Consider the following 15,260-nt stretch of genomic DNA (forward strand, 5'->3'; position numbering starts at 1 on the left):
TGCTCTGAGGGACAAGAAATATTAATAACATTGGGACAGAAAGCTAAACGTCTTGAGCTCGGACATTAGAGCTCAGCGTCCTGAAAAGGTCCTTGGAATCATGCATCTATCTCCATCTAGGAAGACATTTCTCAATGCATCGGTTCTTCATATAGTAACTGATGACACGGATGGTATTCTCCTCATCCTCCTTGAACAATGGTCCTTAATCCTTATGCCCTCTGTGCCCGTGTTTGTAGGTGCTCTGCACCAAAGATGCTGAGACAGAGAGACACTAAGGATGCTGAGACAGAGAGAAAAGACAGAAGGGAAAGCAAACTATCTGGGGAGGACAAGAGTGGAGCTGGGTGATCCTGGCAGAAAAAGAGGAGTGAAGAGAAAAGAGCGTAAGGAACCGGGAAGGGAAGAGTTAACCGGGGTGGGAAGTGGGAAAGCAGTGTTTAGGGAGCTACATGGAAGAGGTTAAGGCTATAAGGCTATGATTCCCTGAATCCTTGACCACACGCACTCAACAAAGGATTATAAAATCAAGTTGTCTAAAGATGATGAAAATCTTTTTTTTTTTTTTTTTTTTTTTACTTTTCTGTGGAACATTGATGGAAAGCATAAACTTCCTTTCCTTGATAGCCAGAAAAGACCGCTGTTTCCAAATGACGCAGCCCCCTCTAGTGACTAAATAAATGAACTGCAGAGCTAAACTCCCACCGGATGCCAACCTTTTGAAATGTTTCTCAGACTGAAAGGGGAATATCCCTGGTGTTTCAGTCGGTAAAGAATCCATGTGTAGTGTAGGCAATGGGGGTTCGATCCCTGGATCAAGAATAGCCTCCTGAAAAGGAAATGGCTACCCACTCCAGTTTTTCCGATGAACCAGTGGATGTTGGCAGTTTGATCTCTGGTTCCTCTGCCTTTTCTAAAACCAGCTTGAACATCTGGAAGTTCACGGTTCACGTATTGCTGAAACCTGGCTTGGGGAATTTTGAGCATTACTTTACTAGCATGTGAGATGAGTGCAATTGTGTGGTAGTTTGAGCATTCTTTGCATTGCTTTTCTTTGATATTGGAATAAAAACTGACCTTTTCCAGTCCTGCGGCCACTGCAGAGTTTTCCAAATTTGCTGGCATATTGAGTGCAGCACTTTCACAGCATCATCTTTCAGGATTTGAAACAGCTCAACTGGAATTCCATCACCTCCACTAGCTTTGTCCGTAGTGATGCTTTCTAAGGCCCACTTGACTTCACATTCCAGGATGTCTGGCTCTAGGTGAGCGTGAGTGATCACATCTTCGTGATTATCCGGGTCATGAAGATCTTTTTAATACAGTTCTTCTGTGTATTCTTACCACCTCTTAATATCTTCTACTTCTGTTTGGTCCATACCATTTCTGTCCTTTATTGTGCCCATCTTTGCATGAAATATTCCCTTGGTATCTCTAATTTTCTTGAAGAGATCTCTAGTCTTTCCAATTTTATTGTTTTCCTCTATTTCTTTGTACTGATCACTGAGGAAGGCTTTCTTATCTCTCCTTGCTATTCTTTGGAACTCTGCATTCAGATGCTTATATCTTTCCTTTTCTCCTGTGCCTTTCACCTCTGTTCTTTTCACAGCTTTTTGTAAGGCCTCCTCAGACAACCATTTTGGTTTTTTGCATTTTTCTTGGGGATGGTCTTGATTCCTGTCTCCTGTACAATGTAACAAACCTCCGTCCATAGTTCATCAGGTACTCTGTCTATCAGATCTAGCCCCTTAAATCTATTTCTCACTTCCATTGTATAGTCATAAGGGATTTGATTTAGGTCATCAAAAAGCAAGAGAGTTCCAGAAAAACATTCATTTCTGCTTTATTGACTATGCCAAAGCCTTTGACTGTGTGGATCACAATAAACTGTGGAAAATTCTGAAAGAGATGGGAATACAAGACCACCTGACTTGCCTCTTGAGAAACCTGTATGCAGCTCAGGAAGCAACAGTTAGAAGTGGACATGGAACAACAGACTGGTTCCAAATAGGAAAAGGAGTACGTCAAGGCTGCATATTGTCACCCAGCTTATTTATTGTATATCCAGAATACATCATAAGAAATGCTGGGCTGGAAGAAGCACAAGCTGGAATCAAGATTGCCAGGAGAAATATCAACAACCTCACATATGCAGATGACACCACCCTTATGGCAGAAAGTAAAGAAGAATGAAAGAGCCTCTTGATGAAAGTGAAAAAGGGGAGTGACAAAGTTGGCTTAAAGCTCAACGTTCAGAAAACGAAGATCATGGCATCCGGGCCCATCACTTCATGGCAAATAGATGGGGAAACAGTCGAAACAGTGGCTGACTCTATTTTTCTAGGCTCCAAAATCAGATGGTGATTGTAGCCATGAAATTAAAGGACACTTACTCCTTAGAAGGAAAATTATGACCAGCCTAGACAGCATATTAAAAACCAGAAATATTACTTTGCCAATAAAGGTCCATCTAGTCAAGGCTATGGTTTTTCCAGTGGTCATGTATGGATGTGAGAGTTGGACTATAAAGAAAGCTGAGTGCCAAAGAATTGATGCTTCTGAACTGTGGTATTGGAGAAGACTCTTGAGAGTCCCTTGGACTGCAAGGAGTTCCAACCAGCCCATCCTAAAGGAAATCAGTCCTGGTTGTTCTTTGGAAGGACTGATTTTGAAGCTGAAACTCTAATACTTTGGCCACCTGATGCAAAAAGCTGACTCATTTGAAAAGACCCTGATGCTGGGAAAGATTGAGGGAAGGAGGAGAAGGGGACAACAGAGGATGAGATGGCTGAATGGCATCACCAACTCGATGGACATGGGTTTGGGTGGACTCTGGTAGTTGGTGATGGACAGGGAGGCCTGGCGTGCTGCAGTTCATGGGGTTGCAAAGAGTCGGACACAGCTGAGCAACTGAACTGAGCTGAACTGAACCCACTCCAGTATCCTGCCTGGGTAAATCCATGCACAGAAGAGTCTGGTGGGCTACAGTCCATGGTGTCCCAAGAGTTGGATTCGACTGAGATACACTCATCTTAGTTGCATGAGCTCTGTATTCATCTGTGTTTTCTTAGTTCTATACCACTCCACAAATTGTTTTCATCGTTTCTGGCTCCTTTCTTTGTCACACACCCTCAGTTGTTGACTTCTTTGTAGTTTTCCTTTTGTCTTTTATCTTCCCATATTTAAAGTTTATTCAGTGTTTATAAAGAGAGGTTGGTACACATAAAGCACTCAAGAGTTATCTGTTTTCTGAATGAGTAGATGAGTTGTTATTCATGAACTTAGTGAAAGAAGTTATACTGAACAACTCTTGAAATTATTCCGAAAGCAATCTTTCAATGCTATGGCAGTCAAGTTAAGAAAAAGACTCCAGCAGGATAAATAGAGGGTTATATTTGTGGACAAAATTCAAGAAGAGATAACAAACATTACAAGTCTAGGATGGAGGAAAATTAAACTGATGATATGGGAATAAATATTATTATATATTTATAATTAATAAATAATATTATTATATGGGAATAAATATTATTCCCATATAAATATTTAACAAATATTCATAAATATTCTTTGGTAGTTGTTGTGTGGTGGATCACACACACACAAGTCAACACCTACTACTACTGAAAATAGAAGAACTAAAATAAACTAATTTAAGCTATATAGGAATATATTATTTTACTATATTAGCAAAATGTAGGAAAAAAAATCATTTTTGTTTCTTGGTTTCTTTGACTTTATTGTTTAGAAGACTGTACTAAACATTTCAAAGTGACATTTTAAATAATAACGAAAACTGAAAAAAAAAGGAAACCAAAATATGGAGAATCTAAAAATAAGTTTTTTAGCCTATTGGCTCTTTTCAGAATTTTTAATTTTAGAAGATTATATCTTGACCATATGAGGTGAAGTGATCTTTCTTTGCTTGATGAAAACCAAAATAATGTACTTAATTTACTTTTAAAAAATCAAGAGACTTTGATGAAAGGCTAACGTCTCTGCATGACGAATACTCCCGACAATCCAAAAATAAAAGAGAAATTCCCAAATCTAATAAAGGGTATCAGTGAAAATATCAAAGTCAATATTACTCCCTGCAGGATCACAAACAAGACAGGTACTTCTATTTACTACTTCTATTCACTGTCCTAATGAAGGACCTGGGATCAAACCGAGGAAGGAAATAAGATATGTTAAATTTGAAAAGGAGAAGCAGAACTATTTTAATTTACAGATCGTAAGTTTATACATGTAGAAAATACAAAGTACCTCTGAACAAGCTGTTTAAGAGCTGGAACCTATTAGTGCACTGAAACAGTCACCAAACACAAAAATCAATTTTATTTCTAGATTCTAGCAAAAGCATTAGAAAATGCAATTAAAATGTCATTTATCGAATGCTTGGGAACTAATAAGGCATGCAAGACCTTTTCTTGATTCCTCTCCAGTAACTCTAAAATAGCTTTGATTTGAGAGATAAAAATCACATAGGAGATGAGAAATGTCCTCACTTCTGAGGTCTGGGGTAACTAACATAAATCATGGCCTGGTACTCAGTGGTGACCAGTCCTTGCCGCCTACAGACACTAATGTCATGAAAGACCACTTCCTAAGGCTGCTCAATGAAATAATGTTTTCAAAATCCCAAACAAGAGATTGGTACCACCTGTTTGGCTGTTCAACTAAATCTGTTCTCATATTGACAGGTATCCTAGCTCTGTTCTGGCTATTTCAGAACAGAAATAATTTCTGGCAGAATTAATTCCCTGTATCCACATTTTTCTTAACCCCATTAGTCATAGCTCTGGATTTGATGCTGGGCATTTAGGCCAATTAAGATAAAAAAGCTTTATGAAATAAAAGATAAAATTGTTATAAGCAGCCTTGCTTTCCAGGTGGCTCAGTGGTAGTAGAGTCTGCCTGCCAACCAGGTGGACTATTTTTATTTACACATCATACGTTTGTACCTGTAGAAAATCCCCCTGCATTGGGAAGATCCCCTAGAGAAGGGAGGGCCAAGCCACGCCAGTGTTCTTGCCTGGGAAATCCCATGGACGGGGGAGCCTGGCGGGCTACAGTCCACGGGGTCGCGAAGCGCTGGACACGACAGAGACTAAACAGCAGCAGCGATGCAGCCTCTACAACAGCCTCAACACTAACGACGGAAATGGGAGAGGACCTAGGTTACTGAAAGAAACCAGAGAGGACAAATAAAGAGGCTGCGGACCCAAAGACTCCGTATGCTGAGATGTCAATTGTCCTAAATGAATTCACAAATTCAACACAATCCCAATCAAATTACCTCAACCTCTTGTGATAGAAGCTATTCTATACCTTACGTGGACGTGCAAAGACCTAGAATAAGCCTTGAATAAGACAAAGAAAACAAGACTTGCATTTCCAGATTTCAAAATGTGTATGAAGCCCCAGTAATTAAGATAGAATGGTCTATTGGTATGAGGATAAAATAAAGAATTCAATAAACAGAATCAAGTCCAAAAAGAGGTCGTAATACATGTGCCATCAATTTTTTTTCTCTCTAAAAGTGCTTATGCAGCTCCACTGGGGGAAAGTTGGTCTTTCTAGGATAATAGCTAGAATAATTGGCTATTTGTATTTTTTGGAAGTAGCAGTGCTTTGTAGCTTTCTGTGTATAAGTTCTGTACATGTTTTCTTAGATTTATGCCTAAGGATTTAGGGTCTTTCTTGAGCCATTATAAATAGTATTATATTTTTAATTTAGGTATCCACATGTTTACTGATAGTATATAAAAATGCATTTTACTTTGTGTGTTTACCTTATATATCCTGAGACTTTCTGAACCCACTTACTAGTTGTAGGAGTTTTGAAGGGTATATTCTTTGGGATTTTCTACATAGATATAAAATAGTGGAAATTTGACTGCCTTTCTGGCTTAAAAGATTGTTTATATATTTATTTGCTTTACTGCACTGGCTACAACGTCCAGCACTGTGCTGAAGGAGAGTGATTGAAGTGGATATTCTCCCTTTGTTCCCTTCCTTAGGAACAGACAATCTGTGGGTTCCAGTTGTCCTCACAGTTCAAGTATGACTTTGTTTGTCACAGTGTGTCCATGCTTTTGTCCCCATCAGACTTTCCTTTACAAATGTTACCCTCAGTTCAGTTTTGTTCAGTTCAGTTGCTCAGCTGTGTCCGACTCTTTGCAACCCCATGAACTACAGTATGCCAGGCTTCCCTGTCCATCACCAACTCCCAGAGCTTACTCAAACTCATGTCCATTGAGTCAGTGATGCCATCCAACCATCTCATCCTCTGTCATCCCCTTCCCCTTCCACCTTCAATCTTTCCAGTTTCAGGGTCTTTTCCAATGAGTCAGTTCTTCGTACCTTGTGGCCAAATTATTGGAATTTCAGCTTCAGCATCAGTCCTTCCAATGAATATTCAGGACTGATTTCCTTTAGGATGAACTGGTTGAATCTCCTTGCAGTCCAAGGGACTCTCAAGAGTCTATCCAACACCACAGTTCAAAAGCATCAATGTTACTCTAAGCTGACTTAAAGCGAATTCAGGCTCAACACCAGATATAAAGATAACAGCTTTGTACAGACTCGTCCACCAGCTCTAGCCATTGCCTGAGTTCTAATCCCTAGAACTAACCTCTTATTCTACATCGCTCATGGTTCTGCTTTTCTGATTGCACCCTGACGCAAAGTCTAAGAGGAAACGATAAAGGAAATAGTTTTGATGGTGATTCCACACAACTAGACCCAGTTTTGTGATGAAGTAAAACTGCCAGTTTAAAATATTATGGGGCAAGTTTTCAAATTTAGACAACTTTACACATGTTCTGTACAGTTGATTTAAAGTCAAAAATTCAAGTGGAGAATATAGTAGTAGAAAATTACTCTGGACACCTGTTTCCAAATAACGTAGAAAGTGCCTTTAACTGGAACTAAATCTTCTGATCCAGACCACAACTTAAATAACCACAGGACTATCATTTCTTGTCTGGGTTCTGTGGGTGTGGATTTAAACTGGGGTCCTGCAGCAGGGGGGCTCTCTCTTACTAAGCTCCGGGGTTTTTGTACAGCTTTTCCTATTGCTTCAAGCACTGTGAGTCACGGAGAGCACAGAAGTACTTTGCAGAGTCTTCCAGTTGTAAGGCTGAAATGGTGAGGCTGATGGATTTATCTGCTTTCTTAAAGTTTACAGAGTAGCGGTCTTCCCTTGCATTTATCACTTCTGAACCCTGATGAATAATGTAAGTCATCTGTCCACTGGGAAGTTGCTTGTACCAATAAAGGTAGTAAGCGCTCCAACTTGTTTCATACCGACAATTCAGGGTGACTGACTGCCCCACTTGGCTGGATACATCTGACTGGTCTTGAGTAACTTTCTGGGCCACACAAGATCCTGTGGGAAAAAAAATCAGAAAACAAAGATGATACAATGAATAAAATAGTGTAGGAGTGATTTAGGATCCAAAGACAAAAAATTGATATCCTAAGACGCTTGCTTTTCCCCAACCCTCCTTTCCTCCCCAAGTCCCTGTGAAGCTCCACGTGCCTGTGTGCAGTCCTTTCGCCCTGAACACGCGCACCCATGCTTGCAAGCATCCCTACCAGAGAAGGTGAAGGCCAGGAGCACCCAGAGCAGACTGGAGAGCTGCATGAGGCACGGATTTTCCTGAACAGATGTGCTCAGTTCTGCCTCAAGCTGAGAGTTCAGTGTCTTTGAGTGCCCGGCAGCACATATAACACTACCCAGTACCCGTGTGACTCCCTGGAACAGGAAGTGGGGGCTGTCATGTTCATAGACCACGTGGTCTGTGCATGCATGGGAAAAAGTCTGGCTCACCACAGGCCTTTACTCTGTCTCCTTGTCTTTCCCTGGTCATTAAGTTAGGCAGATCCTGAAAGAAGGCATGAAAAAAGCAATCAGTATTAAAATTTGAATAGAGGAGAACTGAATATTAGACAAGTTGACATACATTGATAATTATTCAGCAAAATAGTTTTGCCATCCTGTTTCAGATATAATTTACTAAAGCCTATGAAACTTTCTGTAATCTGCTAACAGGTCGTTCATTTAGCCTATTCTTACTTTTCTCCATCCAGAATGTAATGACTCTTTTAAAAAACTTGCAGATCTTAGGCTTCTTGGTAAATGGAAATTTTATTCAAAATCATTAATGTATCTCTGTCTTTGTATTGAGTTTTGTGACTCTATTTAGGTTTCTCAATAAATAAAATTACTTCACCACGAAATGATCAAAAAAAGAAAATATCAGTCCATCTGACTTACAGAGTCTATTCAGTTTTAAATTTTGAATGAAATTATACAGGAATAAAATATTCTTTTGAAATTTGAAATTGAGTCTTATTTATTAGACTTTGAGGAAGATCAGGATATTCAGTCCTGTCCCCTCCACAACTAGAATTGCATTTATTAGACTGTGAGTCCTGGAATTGTCCTGATGTCACATTTTCTATGTCATTAGTCCAGTGTTCAGTCTCACTTGTTAGTGACTCATTATTTTTCTCTTTGTAAAATAAATTCAAAACAAGTATGCCAGATCTTTCTGTGACATAATGCTGTAATGTTCTCCTACGAAACCTGGTATCTACAGGCTTTAGACACCTTTTCGTTGTTGTTCACTCACTGAGTCGTGTCCAAACTTTGTGACCCCATGGACTGCAGCACCCCAGGCTGCACTGTGCTTCAGTATCTCCCAAAGTTGCTCTAATTCATGTCCACTGAGTCAATGATGCTGTCTATCCACCTCATCCTCTGCTGCTCCTTTCTCCTTTTGCCTTCAATCTTTCCCAGCATCAGAGTTTTTCCAAAGAGTTGGCTCTTCACATCAGGTGGCCAAAGTATTGGAGCTTCAGCTTCAGCATCAGTCCTCCAGTGAATATTCACGGTTGATTCTATTAGGACTGACTGGTTTGTCCTCCTTGCAGCCCAAGGGACTCTCAAGAGCTTTCTCCAGCCCCACAATTCAAAAGCATCAATTCTTCAGCATTCAGCCTTATTTGTGGTCCAGCTCTCACACCACACATGACAACTAGAAAAACTATAGCTTTGATTATACAGACCTTTGTCGGCAAAGTGATGTGTCTGCTTTTTAATATGCCATCTTAAGCTTCTTGGGAGCACAAATGTTTAAGAACCCGCCTGCAAATGCAGGAGACATAAGAGATGTGGATTCGATCCCTGGGTCAGGAAGCTCTCCTGGAGGAGGGCATGGCAACCCACTCCAGTATTCTTGCCTGGAAAATCTCATGGACAGAGGAGCCTGGAGGGCTACGGTTCATAGGGATGCAGAGCTGGACATGACTGAAGCGACTTAGCCCACCTCCAGGTTTGTCATATCTTTTCTTCCAAGGAGCAAGCATCTTTCAATTTCATGGCTTCAGTCACCATCCTAGGGATTTTGGAGCCCAAGAAAGTAACATCTGTCATTGCTTCTACTTTTCCCCTTCTATTTGCCATGAAGTGATGGGACCAGATGCCATGATGTCAGATTCCTGAATGTTGAGTTTCAGGCCAGTTTTTTCACTCTCCTCTTTCACACTCATCAAGAGGCCCTTTAGTTCCTCTTCACTTTCTCCCATAAGAGTGGTATCATCTGCATATCCAAGGTTTTTGAGATTTCTCCCAGCAATCTTGATTCCAGCTTGTGATTCATCCAGCCCAGCATTTTGCATGTTACACTCCGCATATAAGTTAAATAAGAGGACTGGCAATACAGCCTTGACGTACTGCTTTCCCAATTTGGAACCAGTCAGTTGTTCCACGTCCGGTTCTAACTGTTGCGCTTTGACCTGCATACAGGTTTCTCAGGAAACAAGTAAGGTGGGCTGGTATTTTCATCTCCTTAAGAATTTTCCAGTTTGTTGTTTTACACACAAAGTTTTTAGTGTAGTCAATGAAACAGAAGTAGATGCTTTTCTGGAATTCCTTTGCTTTCTGCATGATCCCATGGATGTTGGCAATTTGATCTCTGGTTCCTCTGCCTCTCTGAAACCCAGTTTGTATATCTGGAATTTCTTGGTTCACGTACTGCTGAAGGCTAGTTGAAGGATTTTAAGCATAATCTTTCTAGCATGTGAAATGAGCACAATTGCATAATAATTTGAACAATCTTTGGTATTGCCCTTCTTGGGACTGGAATGAATACTGACCTTTTCCAATCCTGTTCAAACACTTAGTATATGTTAATACCACAGAACTTAATGATTGAAGCTTTGTATACTATACATGATCGTGAAGTATGTATCTCTCAATCTTCCACTTGGTTTCATCATTTTCATAGATGAATTCATTTAAAAGAACCAAAAGCAAACAAACAAGTAGATAAAGAAGTATAGAAGTACAGTCTCTGTACAGTATTGTAAAGTAAAATAAAGTAAAATTTAAAAAATAGTAAATTTAAAAAAAGAAGTACAGTCTCCAAAACAGTGCCAGTTCTTAGAATTTAAGTCAAAAAGAACTCATTAATGAGTGGTACAGGGAGGAGAGTTTATATGAGGTTGAACCATCTATTCTGTCCCATTTGAACTCTGCGTTCAAATGCAGCTGATGTCCTGGTTTCTAATTATTTACAAGGAAGCAGGGGAGACCACAAATGCCCAGAGCAGTCTGGGGAACAGCAAGATAATACATGTATTATAGGTATCAGTATATTATATTTATCACATGTTTTATGTCCACCTTGTTATGCATAGTTGTGAAATTGATCACATTTGTAAATTCTTATTACCACCACTAAAATTAAGATACAGAACCATACCAGCACCTTAAAGAACTTGCTTTGCCAACCATTCCCACCTATGCAACCCTTGAAAACTGCTGATGCCTTAGTTTCCAATTATTTGTAACTAGGCAGAAGAGACCACAAAGACCCACAACTTGATATTCTAAAATATATATGTTAATATAATAATTACATGTACATACCAGGACATTTATATTGCCAAAATTTTCCTAAAATGCAGATCGCGATCTGATACCTCAGTTTTATATGCACCCTGGTTTTGATGCATAGCTCTGTGAAGCTTTATCACACGTATAGGCTTTTGTACCACCATTAAAATCATGACATAGAATTGTTCCATCTCTCTGAAGAAACCCTCTTTGCACACTCTCCTGAGGCCTGAAATTCTTTACAATCCAGGTCACTACTGATCTCCTTTCATCTCTGTATTTTGTCCTGTTGAGACTGTTGTATAAGTAGAATCACACTATGTATACAATCATAATAATCCAGTAAGTGTAATCATACACCATGTAGCCTCTGAGATAAATTTTTTTTTTTACTCAGCATAACATCCTGAGATCCATCTAGACTATTGCATATATCAATAATCATTTCCTTTTAATCACTACAGACTGTCCCCAACTTAATTTAGGATAATTCAATTTAGGATTTTTGACTTTACAGTAGTGAGAAAGTGGTATGCATTCAGTAGAAACCATACTTGGAATATTGAAATTTTATCTTTTCCTGGGCAGCAGCAGTGAGCTGAGCTCCTGGCCAGCCTCAAAATCATGAGTGTAAACAACCAACACATTTACAGCCATTTCATATCCATTTAACCATTCTGATTTTCACTTTCAGTACAGTACTCGACACATTCACAAGATTTTCATCATTTTAGTATAAAGTAGATTGTGTGAGACATTTTTTTCCCCAACTGTATGCTAATGTAAGTATTGGCCACATTTAAGGGAAGCTACTGCTTCCCTGATAGCTGAGTTGGTAAAGAATTTGCTGCAAAGCAGGAGACCCTGGTTTGATTCCTGGGTTAGGAAGTTCCTCTGCAGAAGGGATAGGCTACCCACTCCAGTATTCTTGGGCTTCCCTCGTGGCTCAGCTGGTTAAGAATCCACCTGCAATGCAGGAGACCTGTGTTCAATCCCTGGATTGGGAAGATGCCTTTGAGAAGGGAAAGGCTACCCACTCCATTAGTGGAGAATTCCATAGACAGTCCATAGGGTCGCAAAGAGTCGGACACGACTGAGCGACTTTCACTTTCAAGGGAAGCTAGGTTAAATATATTTGATGGGTTATCATTCAAAAATTTTTAATATAAATTTATTTATTTTAATTGGAGGTTAATTACTTTACAATATTGTATTGGTTTTGCCATACATCAACATGAATCCACCACGGGTATATACATGTTCTCCATCCTGAACCCCCCTGCCACCTCCCTCCTTCTTTTTTTTTTTTTTTAAGTATAGTTTCTTTACAATGTTAGTTTCTGCAGTGCAGCAAAGACAATCTGTTGTACATGTATACAATTATCTCCACTCTTTTTAGATTTCCTTCCCATATTAAATGAACTTTGGAATTACTATTGTTTCAACTTAAAATGATTTATTGCAAAATAACCCTACTGAAGTTGAGGAAGATGTATAAATAGTATTTCATTGTGTAATGTACTACAGGATATTTATCTGTTCATTCAGTGAAGATCACTGGTTAATTTCCAGTACTAATGTACATATTTTCGTGTGAACATAAAGTTTTCCTTTCTCAAGCATAAATACCCAGGAGTGTGATTGCTGGGTTGTTCAGTAAGTGAATATTTAAGTTTATGTGAAACTCTTGGATTGTTTTCTAGAATGACTGGGCCATTCACCCACCAGCAATGTATGAGTGATCCGATTTCTCTGCTTCCTTGCCAGAACTTGGTATTGTCAGTAATTTTCATTTTAGCCCTTATGATAGATGTGAATTGGTTTCTGTTTGTAATTTTAATTTGGATTTCCCTAATATAATTTTAGGGGTATATTCTTTGGATTTTCTACATAGATAATCATGTTACCAGCAAATAGTGGAAGCTTTACTTTTTCTTCCAACTCTATTAGATTGTTACATCTACTTTCTTTATTGCACTGGCTCCAACATTTAGCACTGTACTGAAGGAGTGACGAGAATGGACACTCTGGTTTTGTTCTCTTTATTAGAGAAAATCATAGTCTTTTACTAGTAAGAGTACCATTAGCTATTGAGGAGATTCCCCACTCTTCTTGTGTTGCTCAGAGTTTTCACCATAACTGACTACTTAATTTTTGCAAATCCTTTTTTTCTGACTAGATTAATATGATGGTATGATTTTTCTTTTCTACCTTGTTAATATGGTGAATTCCATCCATTGATTTTCAATATTAAAGAATCTTGCACCCTTGAAAGAAATTACATTTGTGCTCAGTATATTATTCATTTTATATATCAATGAATTTTACTTGCTAATATATTTTCAGAAATTTGTATCTGTCTTCAAGATAAAAGATATTTCCCTGTAATTTTTGGTTCTTTATGGTCTTGGTCTGATTTGGGTCTCAGGGTAATATTAGCCTCATAAAATGAGTGAAGAATTATTTTCTTCCTATTTTCTGCAAGAAATTGTGTATAATTCAATGTTTGACAGAATTATTCAGTGACACTGAGTTTGTGGATTTTCTTTAAATTAAAACTTCAATTTTTTCATAGACATCATGACTTCATCTATCTCTGGCCCTTGCTCTGAGGAGAGATGAAGAGAGACCGCTGGAGCCCACAGTGAGGTTTGGGGACAGACAGCAGGTGCTTCCAGAGCACTGTGCCTCTGCACAGAAGTAGGTTCCTGCATCTGAGAGCTGGGCAGCAGTGAGGTGCAGGGAGTTGTGCTGTCTGGACTCTCCAAACTGACCTGTCTGTCTCTGCTGCGTCTTCACTTCTCCACTCTTAGTTAATATCATCAAGAGGACAGGACTGCCCCCAGGCCTCTGCTTATACAACTGTAAGCTGCTTAAAATGCTTGAGGAATTGCAGTACATGGTGAAGTTCTCTCCTTCTTGCAGAAGCAAGAATTCAGGAAAATGCTTTATCTGTTGTCCATTCATTTCTGTTCAGAAAAGCAATGAGAAGTAACAGAGAAAGTCTCATTAGATGTTTATTCTCTCAGCTGTAATGGTCTCTTTCATTCTTCTTGTGTATTTTCTCCTTCTTTCCATGTTTCCTTCCCCAGCTCCCTCTATCTCCCACATTTTAGTTGTTATGTTTTTCTCAACATCCTGCTTTCAGTCAGAAAATCCCACTCCTACAGTTGCCTGCAGATAAGAGTCCTTTGTGCTGAATTTTTTGGGAGCAATCAGGGAAACCCCGAACTCACGTGATATTTGTATCCATAAGATCAACACTGGTGCTAACAGTAGCATCTCCCTTTTCTTCCTCTTCAGAAAGAGTTGCTGAATCTGCCTGCTCCTAAAAGGGTTTCCCTTGTATCAGCTTCTTCCAGACCTATAGAAATGTAGTCTATACTGCCTTTAGGAAAGAAAATAGAAAGGAGTGAGTACACTTTGAGACAGCCAATCAGACTTACTACCTTGTATATACCCACCCATCTCCCCCAGGGAGTGTCAATGTTTGCAGATGCTGCCCCTCTGTGACTGGATCAAAAATTGCTGATCCAGTAATACCTGGTAAACAGTGGTTACTCACACATTTGTTGAATGATAAATAAATATGTATGTTTGCATATGTGAGAATTTGAACCCAAATCTCCCAAAGAGCAATTTAAAAGTGCCCTTCCATGAATGTAAAGAGTCAGGAGTTACTTGTAGCTATCTAGAAATGCTACCTTTGGAAAACTGTGTGAGCCCCAGTAGCCCTATTTCTCCCATAACAAATCATCACAAATTCGATGGCTCCAAAAAACAAGAATCGGGTCCCCTCAACCTGGAGGGCAAAAGTCTGACAACAAGGTGTCAGCAGGAACATACTCCTTGCAAATGTTCTAGGAGAGACTCCTTCCTTGCCTCTTCTGGTTTCTGGTGGCTCTATGTGGTCCTTTGCTTGTGACTGCATACCTCCAGCCTCCTCCTCCATCGAGAAGACCTCACAAGGACTTCCTGGTGAGGAAGGAGATGCTTCTCACCTGTGTGTCTCTTAAAAGGACACTTGTCACTGGATTGAGGCCCCACCAAGACAATCCAGTATGATTGGACTTTGATATCCTTTGCTTAATTACATTTGAAAAGGTTCTTTGTTAAATTTAAGTTCACATTCACAGTTTCCATGGGTCAGGATGTGAATGTATCTTTCAGGGCCCGCCCTCCAACACACTATAGGGTCCTTAATGTCTTTGAAGTGTTGCCATGTAATTATATAAACAGTAGAAATCTCAAAACTTCTTTAAAGTCAAAAGTAAATCTGAATCTGAATTACTTTATATATAGAAACAGAAAGAGAAGCAGGTTTAGGATGTAACAAAAACTGAAGCTC

The 15,260-nt window shown here is 39.3% G+C and overlaps 1 gene segment (V, D, J or C); it reads right to left on the minus strand.

Annotated features, from left to right (window-relative positions):
- Nucleotides 1–7,079: 7,079 nt before the first annotated feature.
- On the minus strand, nt 7,080–7,654 carry LOC128054696 (T cell receptor delta variable 1-like). The segment is given in 2 exon segments: nt 7,080–7,396; nt 7,606–7,654. Coding segments are annotated over 2 exon segments (366 nt in total).
- Between the last annotated feature and the right edge of the window lie 7,606 nt (nt 7,655–15,260).

The sequence above is a fragment of the Budorcas taxicolor genome, chromosome 10 (assembly GCF_023091745.1).
Source record: "Budorcas taxicolor isolate Tak-1 chromosome 10, Takin1.1, whole genome shotgun sequence".
Taxonomy (NCBI): domain Eukaryota; kingdom Metazoa; phylum Chordata; class Mammalia; order Artiodactyla; family Bovidae; genus Budorcas; species Budorcas taxicolor.